This window comes from Gekko japonicus, unplaced genomic scaffold (genome assembly GCF_001447785.1).
Source record: "Gekko japonicus isolate JY-2015 unplaced genomic scaffold, Gekko_japonicus_V1.1 scaffold2062, whole genome shotgun sequence".
NCBI lineage: Eukaryota > Metazoa > Chordata > Lepidosauria > Squamata > Gekkonidae > Gekko > Gekko japonicus.
Window position 1 is genome coordinate 194,799 of NW_015174331.1, and position 18,715 is coordinate 213,513.

An 18,715-nucleotide genomic window follows, 5' to 3' on the forward strand; every position below is an offset into this window, starting at 1 on the left:
GGGCACGCTGGGAGCGGGGCCACAGCCATCCAAGGGAAAACTCTATGGTTTTCCCTTGTATGGCCGTGCCCCCGCCCCCAGCGTGCCTGGCGTCCTCCCGTCACTTCCGGGTGACGTGCATGCGGTGCGCGCATGCCAGACGCGGGCCGGGAGCCCCCCGCACACCGGCGAAGATCAACTTGGCAACCCTACTCACACTGCCTGGCTCAGTGCCAGATTCATAGGTAACACATTTAAACATAAAACACTACTAAAACATTTAAAAACATTTCAACAATAAACATTTGAATAAAATGTACTCTGCAGTTGTTCACCAAGATGGCATAGCATATCACGTCTCTCCACAGCTACTGGCTCACAGCGGTTTGACTCTGCCTCGCTACAGCCATCCTCTACCCCAGATATTAATGGTGGTCGTTGGTGGTAATGAGAGCGGTGGAAGAGCTCCGTCTTGCAGGCCCTGTGGAACTGCATAAGATCCCGCAGGGTCCTGATCTCTTCTGGGAGCTTGTTCCACCGGTAAGGAGCCGCCACTGAGAAGGCCCCGGCTCTAGTGGCCATGATCCTGGCCCTGCATGCAAAGCAGATGCTCTACCACTGAGCCATAGCTTCCCCCACCTGAAATCCATAAGCATGCTTGGCGTGCGACAGGTGTACAATTAACTCCGTGGGTTTGGGTGTGATAAAGATAGACGTGGCTCTGGTTTCTGCGTATCCTGCCCGGCGACAGAGGGAGTCCTGCACGCCCTAATAGAGGGGTCCCCAATATTTTGGAGCCTGTGGACCCCTTTAGAATTTTGAAACAGGGTTGGGGGCAACGCTCCCTCTAAGCTGTGGAGTCTTGTGAGCAAAAAGTCTGCTTCGTGAGCTACTGGCATGAAAGTAGTGAGTGCGCAATTTGGCTACTGCATAAATTAGTTTGCTCTGGAGCCGTCCTTCTTGAGCGAAGAGAAAAGTATATGAGCCGGAGGCTAAAAAACTGTGAGCTTGCTCACGCTAACTCAGCTTAGAGGGAACACTGGTGGTGGTGGGGAACAACCACTAATGGGCTGCCACAATAAGCGGCACGATCCATAAAATGTCAGGGGGCGACATTATGCATCAGTCTAATAGTGACAGTTCAACATTTCAGCCAAAAGCTCTGTTTAACAAGACCCCTTTTAATCCGGACGGTCTAGGCTTGCCGAGTCCCCCCGCGGGGCGGGGAAACCCCAGCCCCAGAGGCCTGTTCCCCGCCGCCAGTGGATCGGGCCCCGGGGGGAACCCCACCCCCAAAGTACATGACGTGCACGTCACCCGGAAGTGACGTGACCACGCCGGGCACGCTGGGGGCGGGGCCACGGGTCATCCGAGGGAAAACTCTATTTTTTCCAGGAAACTTTCAGGAAACTCCAGGAAACAGCTGGGAGTCCCCTACTCCAGCTAAAGGTAAGACTTGGCAACCCTAGGACAGTCCATCAGATCTCCAGTGGCCAATCAGACGCCCCGCTGGTCAAAAAACCCTATGTGGCCCCTCCCACTTTCTAAACACACTTGGTGGGCTTCCAGAAAGACATCGGCACATTGGGTATCCCTACCCTAATGTAACATAGCAGTAATCAGGATCTTGCCGTTAAAAATCAGAACACAGCACCAATCTGCTAAAGAGGATGCGAGAAGGGACAATTCTTGCTGGCCAGGAGTAAAAACTTTCATCCCGGCCGAGGGAAGGGAGCCATCTCTCTCTTAAGTTCTGTCATTTCCATATCCTGGGGGGGGGGGGGGAGCGCGCTGTCTTTTATATAGACGCCTCGTCTCAGTCCCCTCTTCTGCAAGGATATCCCGGCCAAGATGACACAGTGTGACCATGGGCAGATAACCTTCCATAAACTTGGAGACATAAAACAAGCCAATGACCTCTTCCGAGACCATAAATATAAATTTAAAGGAAGACAGCCGGCTTATTCATTAGGCAAGAGTCAAGGAAGGACTCCCAAGTCCTTCAAAGAAAGTCAATCTGTTCAGGCCACTTTCCCCCGGAGCCTGTGCTTCTTCACTTTTTCCAATGCTATAATATCCTTAGATACTAGATATTAGATCCAGGCCCCCGATCCTCATCCTCATCGCTCTCCTCTGCACCCGCTCCATTCTGTTCACATCCTTTTTGAAGTGAGGCCTCCAAACCTGCACACAATACTCCAGGTGCGGCCTGACCAACGCAGTGTACGGCAGGGATTGAACCTGGGACCTCCTGCATGCCAAACAGAGGCTCTGCCACTGAGCCACAGGCCCTCACATAACGGGTCTTTGTCATCTGAAGATCACGTGCAATTCTGGGAGAATTCCCGGTCCCAGTTGGAGGCTAGCAGACCTGCCTCCTTCATTCATGGTTCATTCAGCAATTGAGTCAAGAAGCCTGTAAGCCGATGCCCCCTTACTTAAAGTAAGTCCCATTGAACTTATCACTGATCAGATATGCATAGGATAGCTTTGACTGTCTGAAAATGCTGAAAGATTCAAGGTAGAAATCTGAGCGACACCATGCGAGATGGAAATATGTGCTATTTGCAAATGAAAACAGATGCTCTTTAGATAACAAAAAAAGAACGATGAAGTTAAGAGGTGTGGAGTCCAGGATTTTCTTTCCAGATGTTTCCGGCGTGCTCAGAACCAGGGCTCCACATCTAGGGTTCCGTATAAGGTCCCAAATCGGGTTGACAGCTCTGGGAAATCAGGTAGCCAGGATTTTATAAATTGGGGTGGGGGGCTTTAAATAAGCCAGGGGGCACTGACATGACAAAATAAAATAAAATAAAAATGTTAAAAAACTCGTTTTTGCAGCATTCGGACTATGCCTGCCTACGCAGGGAAGGAAGCCGCGCTTGGAAAGGGGAGGTGGTGGATGTCCTCTGGGCGGCTCAGAGAATTGGGAGTCCTCCAGGCGACCCAGAGAGCCGGGGGGGACGCTGAGGGCTGGATGGAAGTCAGAGGGCTTTGGCGGGAAGTCAGGGGGCCAGGCCCCGAAATGCCCCACCGTAGCTACAGGCCTGTGTCACCTGGAGATTTTGGGGGTGGAGCCTGTGGGGGGTGGGGTTTGGGGAGGGGAGGGACTTCAGTGGGGTATAATGCCACAGAGTCCACCTTCCAAGGCGGCCATTTTCTCCAGGGGAACTAATCTTTATTGCTTGGGGATCAGACACAATCCCGGGAGATCTCCAAACCCCACCTGGGCTTGGCATAGGGTTGCTACGGCAGGCCCCTACCTTTTGCCGGCGAGGGACTCCAGGATGCTCTGGATGCTTTGCGCATGCGCCGTGATGACATCACCCGGAAGTGATGTCATCACACTAGGTATGTCGCTGGGAACGCTCTAGCATTCGGCCGGAAACTCTATGGTCACCATAGAGTTTTTAGCCAAATGCCAGAGCGTACGCCCCCCACAATGTGCCTGGCTTGATGACGTCACCTCTGGGTGACGTCATCGCGCCAGGCATTTCAGGCATGGCAGGGCTCTTCAGGAGCAGGCTCCCCCGCTGGTGAATTGGCTGCTGGTGGATTTGGGGGACCGAAATCGGGGGGAAACCCACCCCCATTGGGGGGACGGCAACCTCAGCTTGGCATCCCTATCCCTAAACGAGGGCCTGCCATCCAGAGGAAGGGTTGTTGGTGGGGAAAATGTCTCAGGGAAAAAAGAAGCTGAAAAATAAGGCCTTGGCTACTTACCAGAAGTTCTGACTACAGAGTTCCTGGTGATGCCTAGAGCAACCCAGAAGGGTGGCTCAAGCAACTGTCAGAAACTCTACAGTAAGATTACCACAGAGTTTCTGGCTAAGAAGTGTCTCGGTGCGATCACGCAAGAATTTCGCTTTGTGCACATGTGCAGTTCCACAGAGAAGCACCGCTTTCAGTTTCGTGTTTGTGCACATGCACTTACGAAAAACATACAGTTTCCGATGGGATGTGGACGGGCGCCAGATGCCACAGGATACTAGCGCTCCCGAGATCAGACCCCCGCCCCTGCCCACGTTTTCTGGATACTAGTGCACTTTCCTTGGTACTTTTTAACTCCGCATCTTCGGCGGGACGCCACGGGCTGGCCACGGGTGCGCTACGCTTCCCAGATGTTGCGGTGTGATCGCGCCCCGAAAATCTGCCTGACATTCGTGCCTTTTGCGGGGCAAATTCTCTGTGTGACCAGGCCCTAAAATTGTCTTTCCCAGTCCAGGTACTGCCAGCCTTCAATCCCATAGACTGTACCAATGTATTTAAAAAGGGGGCACCCTAGAGTTGCCCAAGTCTAGGTGGCACCTGGAGATTACAGCGAGTTACAACACATCTCCAGGTGACAGAGCTCAGTTCCCCTGGAGAAAATGGCTGCTTTAGAGCAGGGGCGTCGAACTCATTTGTCACGAGGGCCAGATCTGACATAAGTGAGACCTTGTTGGGCCGGGCCGTGTGTGCCATAAAATGTAATGCCAGGTAGCGGAGATATCAACTTTATAAAGGACACAAACACAAAGGGGTGTTTTTTTTAACTTAAAATAAAAACATGCTTAAAACATTAGTACTCGTGCAATATTTTGTTTATTTAACAGTGTCTGATAACTGACACCTCTTGCTCTGAGTTATTGCATTAAAATGTCTGTGCTGTTGCAATCTCGAGTATGCTACCTGGCATTACATTTTATGACACTCGTGTCAGATTTGGCCCTCATAACAAAAGAGTTTGACACCCCTGCTCTAGAATTAAAAAACAAACAAAACCTCTATGGTAAAACCATAGAATGTGTATAAATTGTAGAGTGTCCTTTTATATCCCCACCATTTTTCCCCCAGGGGTTGCTGGATTGTGCACCAATGTCACTTCTAGTAAAAAAAGAAGGTCACATAATGGATGCTTTAGAATGTACAAAAACTGTATTGTAAAACCATAGAGTCTGTGTAAATTTTTGAGCATCTACTGAGGTCCTCCACCCCCCAATTTCTCCCAGAGGTTGCCGACTGATGCCCAGCAACTCCACAGCTGGGTCATTATGATTTCCAAGTTCCAGGCAGTTCTGGTGTGCCGATAGCGGCCTGTGGGTGGCCGCGAGATCCCCGGAAGCCACATCTGCAAGGTCAGGATCAAAATAAATAAATAACGGAGTGAGGGGGAGGGCCGGCGTCACCTTCTGCTTAAATCCAATTTAAATCACTCTCCCCAAGCCTAATCTATATCCATAATTATATCATTTGGTACAACAAGCTTTGCGAGAGGCCCTATGAAATTTATGTAGATTAAAATTCATGGGTGCCAAACTCCGGATTCCGTATTATGAAGATTGATTAGGACAGCTGATGCAGTGATTAAAGAAGTGCGCGTTTACTGTTGTAATTAATTAGGCATTCAGACACAACAATAACGGCAACAACGGGAAACGGACGAGCTGAGGCGGCAGAAAATGGCGCCCGCGGCCGTCGGCTGTTGGGGCTGCCGGGTTTGGTTCCTCAAGGGCTGGGACTGGGGGGAAAGGGTGAGAAAAGATTGGTGGTGAATTCGTCCCTTTGGCATTTCGTAGGGTTGCCAGCCTCCAGGCGGCGGCTGGAGAGATCCCAGAACTAGACCTGGACTCCAGATGACAGAGATTGGTTCCCCTGGAGAAAATGGCTGCCTTGGAAGGTGGATTGTTTGGTATTATACCCCGCCGAGGACCTTCCCATCTTTAAAGCTCTCCCTCCCCCAGCTCCACCTTAGGGACCCCAGACTCCAGGTGGGGCCTGGGGATCCCCCCGAAATTACAGCTCATCTCTAGACTACCACATCTCTAGACTATTGAACATGGATGCTTCGGAGGGTGGACTCTGTGGCATTGTCTCCCACTGAGGTCCCTGTCCTCCCCAGGCTCCATCCCCCACATCTCCAGGAATACCAAGCCTGGGTCTGATAAACCTACCCCCCATCCCCTGTTGGTGACCGGGGGGACCTGGCAACCCGACTCCACCCCCAAAATCTTGAGGGATTTCCCAACCCTCAGCTGGCAACTGGCCCACGTTCAGCCAGTGAGTGAATGGGTATTATTTCAGCATGGAGGTCCCTGTTTGGTGTAGTGGTTAAGTGCCAGTGTGGTGTAGTGGTTAAGTGTACGGACCAGAGGTCATTTCGGGGGGGAACGCGGGGGATCGCAGTTCCCCTGGGTGAGGTACGGGGGGCGGGGCACATGATGAAGCCCCGCCCCCTGCTTCCGGCCGCCCCGCTTCCTGCCCTCATTCAGCCAGGAGGAGGCAGGAGAAGAGGGAGGGTAAGTTGCTTCCTCCCTGCCTCTCCCCACCCCTACCTGCCTGGGGCCAGGGAGGGCCTTGGCGGGGCTTCCTCGCACTCCCGCTGGCCTTGCAGGTCCACCGCCGGCCGGGACCGTTGGGGGCGGGGTGTGTGGCCTTATGACACACTACTGGTGATATCAGGGGGTGTGGCCTTATGACACACTTCCGGTGATGTCAGGGGGTGTGGCATATGCTAATGAGTTATGCTAATGAGTTCCCCTAGCTCTTTTTCTACGAAACGACCCTTGGCGCGGACTCTAATCTGGGAGAACCAGGTTTGATTCCCCACTCCTCCACTTGCACCTGCTGGATGACCTGGGGCAAGCCATGGTTCTGATAAGAGCTGTTCTTGAAAAAGAGCCGGTTCTGTCAAGAGCTCTCTCAGCCCCACCTACCTCACAGGGTGTCTGTTGTGGGGAGGGGGAGGGAAAGGAGATCGTAAGCCGCTCTGAGACACCTTTGGGTAGTTAAGGGCGGGGTATAAATCCAATCTCCTCTTCTTCTTCCTCCTCCTCCTCTGATGTCCCAGCTACTATACCCTGCTCACTGGCTCTCCAAAACAAGGCATTGGGAACTTCTCTGGCATTTCCAGGTTTTTTTTCTGTTCAGATCCACCTCATTTCCCACAGGGGAAAAGTCATAGACACACTGCATTTCCCCCTCTGGAGCTTGGAAAGCAGTGGAATGGGACCATTTTGGTCAGACGACGATGTTACTCCCGTGCCGGCCAATTTCATGGCTGGCTTTTAGTTTTAAAAATATTTTAAAAACACACTCCTAAAGGCTCCGTTAGGTCGCTCTTATGTTCTGCACGTCTAGAGTTGCCAGTCCTCAGGTCCCGGCGGGGGTTCCCCTGGTCTTCAGGGCTTCTGCCCACCCCCAAACAGCGGAAGTGATGTCATCATGTTGGGGACGTCACACAGTGACACTCTGGTGTGAGGGCAAATCTCTATGGTTTGACACCAGTTTTACCACAGAGTTTTGCTCAAAAACATTCCCGGAACGCCACCCAAATCCCCCTGCCGGTGCGACAAGAGGACCTGGCAGCCCGGTCCACATCATCTTAGTTTGGCTCTCAAATTGTGGTTTGACTGGAATTGCTTTGGGAGCCCGTGGCTTTAGGTCCCCAACGTGGAGCCCGCGGGCACCAGGGCACCCGCTGACACCTGTCCTAGCGTCCACCAAGTGTTTCTAGAAAGTGGGCGAGGTCAGGGAGCTTTCGGCTAGCAGAGCTTCTGACTGGCCACTGGAGATCTGATTGACTCTGCAGATTTCAACAAAACCACACTGATTGGGCAACAGCGGACACCACGGCACTGCATGACTGAATGAGGGCCGGAAGCGGGGCGGCCGGAAGCAGGGGGCGGGGCTTCGTCGTGTGCCCCACCCCCCGCACCTCACCCGGGGGAACTGTGTTCCCCCGCGTTCCCCCCCGAAATGACCTCCCCTTCCCCCGGAGAAAAGGGATGCTTTGGAGGGTGGACTCCACGGCACTGTAGCCCACTGAGATCCCTGTCCTCCCCAGGCTCCACCCCCCCAATCTCCGGGAGTTTCCCAACCTAGATCCGGCAGCCCTGTCTCCCATCCCCCACTGGGGGCTCCGGGGGACCCAGCAGCCCTACCTAGGCCCGCCTCTCGCTCTTAGTGAGTCCCTCCCCCACTGGTAACCTGGCAGCCCTAACTGAACAACATGTATATCAGGTCAAGGGATGGGGTGTGTGTGTGTTTCTCCAGGTCAGATTGGTCAGGAATCTGTTAGGGAAGGGGGTCTGAGCCCCTGGCGTGTGCAGTCTGGGTCTTTTGGAGATATCTGTTCTACTGGTACAATCCGGCATTGCTTTGGTGTTTGGATTGTAAAATGCCTGTTATTGTTGTTGATGAAGTGACATCATCACGCCGGGCACGTCACTGGGCAACGCTCTAGCAATCGCCCTGAAAACTCTATGGTACCATAGAAACTCCCGGACCAAGGCCAGGTCCCCCTCGCTATGCCAGGTAAGAGACTTGGCAACCCTACCACTTACATTGGTCATTCAGAGTATTACGCTGTCAATATAAGAATGTTTTGAACTAAGTGACAAGTGTATTTAGACACAGTGTTACAGTTTTTCACTGTGTTGGTACTCGCACAGCCTTCTTTGCTGTACATCCATTTATTTGTTCTAGCCAGCTGATTGGTGGCGGGGGCAGGGCCCAGGGATCCTCCCCCCCTCCCGGCTGGTGGCTGTCAATCCTGTTATGTTCAGTATTTTCAAATTCTGTTTATTGAGTTCAGGTGGGTAGCTGTGTCGGTCTGAAGCAAAAGCACAATGTTTGAGTCCAGTGGCATCTTTAAGACCAACGAAGTTTTACTCTGGGTAGAAGCTTTCATGTACGTTGTTCTCTTTATTGAGTTGTTCCCCTTTTCTCTTTCCAGCTCATTCTGTCTTTCTCAATTTTGATGGGTTTTAGTTTTATAAATCATTGCAATTTTTAGTGGAACTGTTGTATCCAATTACATGTTGTCACCCAATCAATCAATCAATCAATCAATCAACATCTTATTTTGATACAAAATCAGCTCCGGAGAGTTTGCAGTAATAGTAAAATAAAGTTGTCACCCACTTCGGCAACTGTCGAAAAAGCGAGCGGCTATTCTCAACTCAGTCAGCCCATAAGGCTGTGTGACTCGGAGCGCGTCACCCAAGCCCACTGAAAAGGTCATAAAGAATGATGTAGGCGTAACGGTAAGGCTAAAGAATACGAATGCCAGGCTGGTCTGTCATACCTGGGTAAGGATGGATGCCGTTGGCAAAGACAGCTTCTGCAGCGGGCTGCCCGTTAGCTTGTGGCGGTAGACCAGTGAAACCGTTTACCCCAATAGGAGAAGGGATGCTAGGCACGGCTGATGCAGTGATGCCTGGAGGCGTGCTGCCACCTAGAGGAGGGGAGGAGAAAACACAAGGAAGTTGATTAATTCTATAGATCAGTTAGAGTCAGGCGTGCGCCCCACCTAGGATTCATTCGTTCGTTCGTTCATTTGTTCGTTCATTCGTTCGTTCGTTCGTTAATTCATTTGTTCGTTCATTCGTTCGATTTCTAGCCCCCCCCCCTGTATTACAGGGCTCAGGGCAGGTAACAACATTCATAAAAACATTCCATACAGTTAAAACATTAATCCTATAATACACTAAAATAACAGCAACCAATCACAAGTGGTAGACGGAGATTGGCATCTCTAAACTAGGAAATTCCTGGAGATTTGGGGTTGGAGCCTGGAGGCAGGGTTTGGGGACGGACCTCCACAGGGTACCATGCCCTAGAGTCCACTCTCCAAAGCCGCCATTTTCTTCAGGGGAACGGATGTCCGTTATCTGGAGATCAGTTGTAATTCTGGGAGATCTCCGGGCTGGCCACCCTAGTGATGGGCCTTACCTGAGGTCGGTGTCATGGGCGTGGCGGCAAGACCATTCATGTTCAGGGCTGCCATCTGCTGCATCTGAGCCGCTGCGAACGCCGCCATGGGATTTAGGTACCCGCCTTGGGCCACGGACGCCATGATGGCTGCCTGCTGCTGCATCAGCTGGAACAAAGAGAACAGGGAAAAAATATCACGCATTCACTGGCCGGGCAGCTCCCGGCAAGGGGTCACTGCTTGGGGTATCTGCGAGCTCTCTTCCTGTTTGTCATGAAAGCGTTTCCTGTTGGTTAGGCATGCTAATTTCTAGTCAGAGATCCCATAGAGTTGTCTTATTTTTCCCACGACAGCAAGGGGATAGAATGCATACGCTCAGGGCTATTTTTGGGCAGGAACACACAGGAACGGAGTTCCCGCTGGCTCCCACGTTGGCCACGCCCAGCAGGAACTAATTAGCATAATAGGCCACACCCAATGGCAGAAACTCATTAGGATTGGCTACATTAGGGGTGTGTGGCCTAACATGCAAAGGAGTTCCTGCTACAAAAAAAAGCCCTGGCTTTTGACAATAAACAAAGTAAATAGAATAAGAAGCAAAAGGTGGGTGTGGCTGGATGACCACACTTCTGGTACATGGGGGTGTGGCCTAATATGCTAATGTGATGTGCTATCAGGGTGTGAGCTAATAGGCTAATGAGTTTCTGCTGTTGGGTGTGGCCTATTATGCTAATGAGTTCCTGCTGGGCTTTTTCTACAAAAAAGCCCTGCATAAGCTAGTATTCAGATTTTCCAACTGGAGAATCAATAGTTTGAGGATGAGCCAAGGGAGTGAGAAGAGGGTTTCAGCTTATGGCTCTTTGTCATCCCCCTCCTTAAAGGTTTTCTCTCGGAGTCTCGAGTTAAGTTTCACAGAGAAGGAACACGTCGCTTACAGCTAGTAAGGATGATTTATTTTACTTTGGTTCTCCAAGTACCCCTGACTTTAGTAAAGTTTCTTTTTATAGACAGATACGCACGTGTCTGCTTGATTGCCTCTAACTCTGCTGTTGTTGACTCTCCGTACCTAACAGTCCCCTCTACTCCCATGGCCGCGACTGACCAGCAGCCAGCAAAATTTGATTGGCAACCTGGCATCGTAATGTCATCATATCCCATACGTGATTCCTGGCCGGCGTAATAGGGCTGCCAAATCCCCCCGGGGGGCGGATTTCCCCCCACTTTGGAGGCCCGATTTCTGACGCCGCAGAATCGGGCCCCGGGGGAAACCCCACTCCGGCGTCCACGTCAGCCGGATGTGACGTATGATGCCGGGCACGCTGGGGGCGGGGCCACAGCCATTTGAGGGGAAAACTCTATGTTGGGCTATACCAGGGGGAAGAGAGAGCGATGTATTCAAATGCATCCAAAATATCTCATGCCTGATGAACCTGAGGTCTAGCAGATCTTGGCATTTCCCCCTTTCTTCAGTGTTCTTCCATTATGTTCGACGGGCTGTTGGTATGTCCCACCCACCCGCACAACCCTCACAATTCCGATCTTCTCCCAACAAAAGAATCGCGCTGATTTTACATTCGGTGGGAGAGCTCCTCTCAGGCCTGACTTTTCCATTCAAAATAATAAATATTCCTCTTGAATCTGCCCCCCTGTGGTGACTGCTGGGATTTACCCAGTTTGGGAACCGCTTTTGTTCTCCGGTAAGGGGGCCCTGTTTGTTTTCCGACTTCTTGCCCTATGCAGTAAATACCAGCTGTTACCACCCGTGTGTGTTTTTTCCTGTGCATGCTTTCACAGAAATGTCCTCTATGTGAGACTGATGTGACCATTCCTAACGACGGCTGATCGGAAATAAACATGGCAAGCCGCCCGAGTGTACTTAAGTTGGCATACTTTCCCCAACAGTGAATTTTGGCAGTGTCCCGAATTACTCCCCCCACCGTGGTCTCTATTTTTTTCAAAGATTACATCAGAAACAGGATAAAGCATTGGCTTACTGAGCAACAGGGCCGAACGTCCAGAAGAAAGATCAAGATAGGTAGCCCCAGGGGTCATTTCGTAGAAAAAAAGGTGCAGGGGTTCATTAGCATAACTCATTAGCATAACTTATTTGCATATGCCACGCCCCCTGACATCACCGGAAGTGTGTCAGAAGGCAGTACAGTATAAGATGACCCTGGAGGTCCCTTCCAACTTTATGATTCTCTGATTCTAGGGCAGTGATGGCAAACCTTTTAGAGACCGAGTGCCCAAACTGCGACCCAAAACCCACTTATTCATCGCAAAGTGCCAACACGGCAATTTAACCTGAATACTGAGGTTTTACTTTAGAAAAAACCACTCATACGTTAACTTAAGATGATCCAAACAAAGTAAGGAAAGCAATCCCAAATGCTTTCATTTACTTAAAACTATTTGGTAGAGAATTCGACTCTTTTAATGATGGTCTGGGCCTGGCTGGGGCGATGGCACGCGTGCCCACAGAGAGGGATCTGAGTGCCACCTCTGGCACCCGTGCCATAGGTTCGCCACCACTGTTCTAGGACATGGTGGCCAGTCCAATGGTCCCTCTAAGCTGTGGCGTCTTGTGACCAAGAATTCTACTTTGTGAGCTGCTGGCCTTAAAGTTGTGAGCCAGCGATTTGTCTCCTGACTGAATTAGTTTGCTCTGGAGCCCTCCTTCTTGAGCTAAGGCAAAAATGTGTGAGCTGGAGGCTAAAAAACTGTGAGCTGGCTCAGACTCACTCAACTTAGAGGGAACACTGGTGGCCACCTTAATGTCTTCTCGCCTGCAACTTCTAATTGGTCGGGGTTGCCAAGCAGAAGATCTCCCCCCACAATGAATGTCGCAGGCTCACTCCGCCTTGAGAAACGGCCCTCAGATCCGTTTGAAACAAGAGCGGGGAAGGAAAGAGCCGGACCACGGCCACGATTTCCTGTATCTCGGTTCGCATCATGTGGGTGTCAAGGTGGCGGCTTCCTGTTTGATTGTTAATTACCCTTTCCTGACTGCGTGCCGCGCCAAGACACTTTCACATTTTAATTAGCGATTTACTCTTCTTTGTAATTACTGATGGAGTGATTAGAAGTCCTCTTCTAGGGCGGCACAAGAGCGCATCGGTCCCTTTTCACCTCCCCGGGATTCGCTCTCCCTCCCCTTCGGCGAGCACACATTGGGAGATTCCTGGAGATTTGGGGGGGGAGCCCGGGGAGGGGAGGGTTTGGGGAGGGGAGCGGAGGGACTGCAGAGAAGAAGGAGGAGGAGGAGGAGGAGAAGGAGGAGAAGGAGGAGGAGATTGGATTTTTACCCCACCCTTCACTACTTGAAGGAGTCTCAGAATGGCTTACAACCTCCTTTCCTTCCCCCTCCCCACAACAGACACCCTGTGAGGCAGGTGGGGCTGAGAGAGCTCTTTTTGAGGATTGTCTTGAGGAAACAGCTCCGAGAGAACATGTGACTGACCCAAAGTCACACCAGCAGCTGCCTGTCGAAAAGCAGGGAATCAAACCCGGTTCTCCCAGATTAGAGTCCGTGCTCCTAACCACTACACCAAACAGAGGAGTGTCAGGTCACAGAGAAGAAGAAGAAGAAGAGATTCGATTTATACCCCGCCCTTCACTTGGAGTCTCAGAGCGGCTTACAAACTCCTTTCCCTTCCCCTTCCCCACAACAGACACCCTGTGAGGTAGGTGGGGCTGAGAGAACTCTGACACAAACTGCTCTTTTTCAAGGACAGCTGTGCCAGAGCTTGTGACTGACTCAGGGTCATCCAGCCAGGTGCAAGTGGAGGAGTGGGGAATCAAACCCGGTTCTCCCAGATTAGAGTCCGCACACTGAACCACTACACCAAACTGGGTCTCACCCGCCCTCCAAAGCATGCCTTTCCTCCAGGGGAACATCTCTCCGTTGTCTGGAGACCAACTGTAATCCCGGGGACTGCCAGGCCCCGCCTGGAGGTTGGTGACCCTGTTGCATCTATTCCACGCCACCTCTTTGGAGTCCCTCTTTCACAACAAGAATGGCAAATACGGTTCTCAATTAAGACGGGGCCGCGGGGTCCAGCCCCAGACGCCGTTTTTCCCGCAGCATGGGCCTGGCGTTTCATGGTTACATCCCCACCTTTGTCCTGTTCCCAGCAAAAGAAAAGTCTGGGATGAATTCTATATGTACAAGAATATTCCTGGCAAGAGCCAAGGGCAGCAAGACCCAGAATCTATTTCTGCCCCGGCCGGGTGTCTTGTGACGGCACTGGCTCTTGGAACTCCTCTTTGTGGCTGCGGTCTCCAAACAGCCCCGTTGCCAGAGCGACGCGTAGCGGCACATCCTGGCGACGGCGGTGCAACGGCTGTTGCCGTCCCCCGCGGCAGAGCTCCTGTAAAGAATGACGATCCCCCGCCGCGAGTCAACGAGACTTGGCAGCCCTAGTGGTGGTACACAGAGGCGGCAGGGTGCACAGGGTTGACAGCCTTCAGGTGGCACCTGGAGACCTCCCGCTATTACAATTCATCTCCTGATGACCAGGATAAGTTGCCCTGGGGGAAATGGCTGCTTTCGAGGGGACGCGGCTCCGTGGCAGAACCAGGTCGTCCGGCACTTCCTGGCATCTCCAGTTAAGAAGAAGAAGAGACTTGGAGTCTCAGAGCGGCTTACAAACTCCTTTCCCTTCCCCTCCCCACCACAGACACCCTGTGAGGTGGGTGGGGCTGAGAGAGCTCTTGTCAGAAACTGCTCTTTTTCAAGAACAGCTCTTGTCAGAACTACGGCTTGCCCAAGGTCATCCAGCCAGGTGCAAGTGGAGGAGTGGGGGAATCAAACCCGGCTCTCCCAGATTAGAGTCAGCACACTTAACCACAACACCAAACTGTTAAAGGATTTGGCTGTGGTTGTGTTGTGAAAGACCTCAGCCCGAGACCCTGGAGAGCTGCTGCCAGTCTGAGTAGACAATACTGACCTTGCCGGACCCCGGGTGTGATAGAGTTTAAGCAAGCTTGACGTGTTCATTTTGCCACTTTGGTGTAGTGATCAGGAGCACGGACTGTAGCCCGGGAGAACCGGGTTTGATTCCCCCACGCCTCCACCTGCAGCTGCTGGTGTGACCTTGGGTCAGTCACAAGTTCTCTCAGAGCTGTTCTCTGACGAGCTCTCTCAGCCCCACCTCCCTCACAGGGTGTCTGTTGTGGGGAGGGGAAGGGAAAGGAGATTGTGAGCCGCTCCGAGACTCCTTTGGGTAGTGAAGGGCGGGGTATAAATCCAATCTCCTCCTCCCTTTCCTCCTCCTCCTCTTCTTCTTCATGTGTGACTGTATGGCGTTGTACCTCGCTGATATCCCTTCCCCAAAACTCCAGGCTTTTCCTAACCCGGACATGGCTACCGTAGAAGTGCAGGTATCTGGGCAAAAGACACGTGAAATTTTGAGTTATCCCCTCCGTGCCTGTTGAACACCTTGGGAGAGGAAGGCCTGTGACCCGGGCAACCGGCAAAGAATTATACATGAAGGCAGCCGGCCTTTAGAATTTATCTCCGGGAAGATTTATGGGACGTGAGTGGGTTTGCTGTAAGGGTCACGGCTCTCTCCTGTAAAACCTCTCCGGGCGGCAGCTCATTTTGACACGGGGGCATTGGAAATAAGCAGCGGGTCACATCCTGGCATCTCCCTGCCTGACAGGAGGGGACCGCGCACCCTCCTTCTTTCCGAGATTGAGAATGCCCTTCCTTTGCTATTTAAGGAAAAAACCTGCCATCTCCTTCCTTCCATTTCGGCAATTTCTTTTTGTACCTCTGTTCACCTGAGGGGGCAGGCGTCAGAGGACGGAAGGACACCTGTTTGGCGTAGTGGTTAAGAGTGCAAACCCTAATCCGGGAGAACTGGGCTGGATTCCCCGCTCCCCCACATGCAGCTGCTGGTGTGACCTTGGGTCAGTCACAAGTTCCCTCAAAGCTGCCCTCTTAAGAGCAGTCCTCTCAGCCCCACCTACCTCACAGGGTGGCTGTTGTGGGGAGGGGAAGGGAAAGGAGACTGTAAACTGCTCTGAGACTCCGAGGGAAGGGTGGGGTATAAATCCAATCTCTTCTCTTCTTTTTCTTCAGTTTCAGTTCTGCAGCACAGTATAAGGTAACTTAGTCATACTGATTGGTAGTGTTATCTTGGATTTATGTCCCTGGAGAACCAGCATGGTGTAGTTGTTAGAGTGTCAGACTAGCATATTGGAGACCCAGGTTCAGATCCTTGCTCTATCATGGAAGCTGGCTAGAGGACCCTGTGTCATGGGCGTGGATGAGGAGGAGCTGACAGAGCCTGCAGAAACCACAGCTGGCCCCTCTGAAGCAGCAGAGGAGGATAGCTGGCAAGTGTCTGCAACAGCAGTCTTTACACCTGGCCCAGATAAGAAGGATGAACTGCAAGCTGAAAGTCCTCCTGACTCACCCCCACGTGTGACTCATTTAAGGGAGCAACTCCGGCAAAACTTAGTAACCAAGCGAAGAGAGGCCAGGTTACAAGGGAGGCGCTCAGCTAGCCCAGAGTTCTAACAGGAGCCTGGGCGATCGTGCAACTGGCTAATTGGTAACAGCATTTAACTCCACACTCTGGGAAGTACTCTTTGTGGAAGCAACAAGTCAACTTTGTGCTGCTTGCATCCACTTTGGCTCGGCTCTTGCACCCAGACCGTCAAACCCCCTGGCTTTGGACTTGGCTCCGTGTTCCTGGCTCCTGACCCCAGCTTGGCTTTGGACTCTGCACTGTCTTCTTGGCTCCTGACCTTGGCTTGTTCTGAACTCCCTTTGACTGGTACCCCAACCCGTGACACCCTGGGCCAGTCACACACTCTCAGCCTAACCTACCTCACAGGGTTGTTATGAGGATAAAATGAAAGAGAGGAGAAACATGTAACCCCCATCACCCAATTTGCAATTACAGGCCAATAAGAAGGAACCCTGGACCTGGAAAGCCAAGGCTAGCCTGATCTTCTCAGATCTCAGAAGCTAAGCAGGGTCGGCTTTGGCTAGTACTTGGCAGGGTGACCTCCAAGGAATACCAGGGTTGTGACACAGAGGCAGACAATGGCGAACCACCTCTGAAACATCTCTTGCCTTGAAAACAACTCTAGCTCGCCACCTAGTGGTGCATAACACTAAAAGAGCTAGAGCTTCTGGCTGCCAGACAATCTTAGGCTCTCCTGGCTATACTACGCACATTGCCATAGCAGTGGCTGGACTCTCTGAAGGGGGTCCAGAGGGGATCTACAGAGGTTGATAACCACCACCCCCCCGTGTGCTGGTCACATTTTCAAGCAAAGGCTGGACGACCATCTTTCGGTTATGTTGTAGGGCTCTCTTTCGGCTATGCTCCTGCAGAGTGCAGGGGGTTGAGCTAGATGACCTGCAAGGTCCCTTCCAACTCTAACATTCTATGAGTCTATGTTCTGTAATGTACCATTTACCAGTTGTGACTCTCCTCCTTGCTTGGGGACTCTCCGGAGCCGAGCTGCTTCCATTCCCGGCTACACGGAGTAATTGCACATTGCGCCCAAGAGGAGAAAGACGCCGGGGGATCACACCCCTTTGTTCCTGGGGAATGAGGCAATTTCCATCCGGGGCTGGCTCTCCCCCAAGCCTTTCCTGGCGACCGCCCCGACGTCATCCCAATTGCCAACACCATTTACAACACAGATGTGATTTTAAATGATCCTTAAGTGTTAAAGAAGTTATCCCACCTCAGCTATTTTCGTCGGGAGGCCTGGTGCGGTTCCAATTCTCCCCCTCCTGCCTCCTCTACACTTTCGAAGCGCCAAGAGCAGGAAAAAAAGTTTATCTCAGCTTGGGGCAGGTTGATGGAAAAGTAGTGAAGGAGGAAAGGGGGGGGGGAGAGGAGGGAGGAGATGGCGGACGTTTTTAGACCGCCGCGTCTGAAAAGACTTGTGCGTTTTGCATTTGTTCATTTGTCTCCTACTTTGCTCTCCAGAGGCAAGACTCAGAAGCGGCTATCTAGGCTTAGAATCATAGAGTTGGAAGGGACCCATAGGGTCATCTATCCCAACCCCCTGCACAATGCAGGGAATTCACAACTATCCTCCACACCAGTGTTCCCTCTAAGCTGAGTTGGTGTGAGCTAGCTCACAGTTTTTTAGCCTCCGGCTCACACATTTTTGCCTTAGCTCAGGGAGGATGGCTCCAGAGCAAACTAATTTATGCAGGAGCCAAACCGCTCGCTCACAATTTTAATGCCCGGAGCTCAGAAAGGAGAATTGTCGCTCACAAGACTCCACAGCTTAGAGGGAACATTGCTCCACACCCCCAGTGAGCCCTGCTACATGCCCACAGGATGGCAAAAAAAGCCTCCAGGATCCCCAGCCAAACCGGCCTGGAGAAAAATTGCCTCCTGACCTCAAAGTGGTGATCAGTATTTCCCTGGGCGTATAAGAAAGGGACACGAGAACTGAGCACCTGAGGCAACCCTTCCTGCCCTCCCTCTCATGATCTGCCTCAGTTCCCAGAATCTGCCTTGCTGTCAGATGGTGTCATGATTAGGGTTCCCAAGTCAGAAACTTACCGCAGCAGGGGACTCCTGGCCGGCATCTGGAGCGCCGCATCCACGTCACCCGGAAGTGATGCGGGTACGCCGGGCATGCTGGGGGTGGGGCCAGGACCACCCGAGGGAAAACCATAGAGTTTTCCCTCGGATGACCGTGGCCCTGCCCCCAGCGTGCTTGGCGTACCCGCGTCTAGGGCTGCAAAATCCCCCCGGGGGGCGGAAAATCCCCAGCCCCAGAGACCCATTCCCAGACGCTGGGGAATTGGGCCCCGGGGGGAACCCCGCCCCGGCATGCGCGTCACAGGGCAGTGACATCATGACGCCGGGTACACTGGGGGTGGGGCCACGGCCATACAAGGGAAAACTCTATGGTTTTCCCTTGTATGGTCATGGCCCCGCCCCCAGCGTGCCCGGTATCATGACGTCATTGCCCTGTGACGTGAATGCGGCGCGCACATGCTGGGATCCCCCAGGAGTCCCCCGCTGGCGAGGTAAGTCACAGTTGGCAACCCTA

At 52.3% G+C, this 18,715-nt stretch overlaps 1 protein-coding gene across 1 annotated transcript in view; it reads right to left on the reverse strand.

Moving 5' to 3' along the window:
- Window positions 1-18,715, reverse strand: part of LOC107121345 (CUGBP Elav-like family member 4) — a 126,586-nt gene that overhangs the window by 44,265 nt on the left and 63,606 nt on the right. The window contains exons 5-6 of the mRNA XM_015424258.1: window positions 9,694-9,841; window positions 9,047-9,196 (exon numbers count right to left, since the gene is read on the reverse strand). Of these exons, the coding sequence (XP_015279744.1) occupies window positions 9,047-9,196; window positions 9,694-9,841 (298 nt within the window). The remainder of the gene's footprint in view (window positions 1-9,046; window positions 9,197-9,693; window positions 9,842-18,715) is intronic.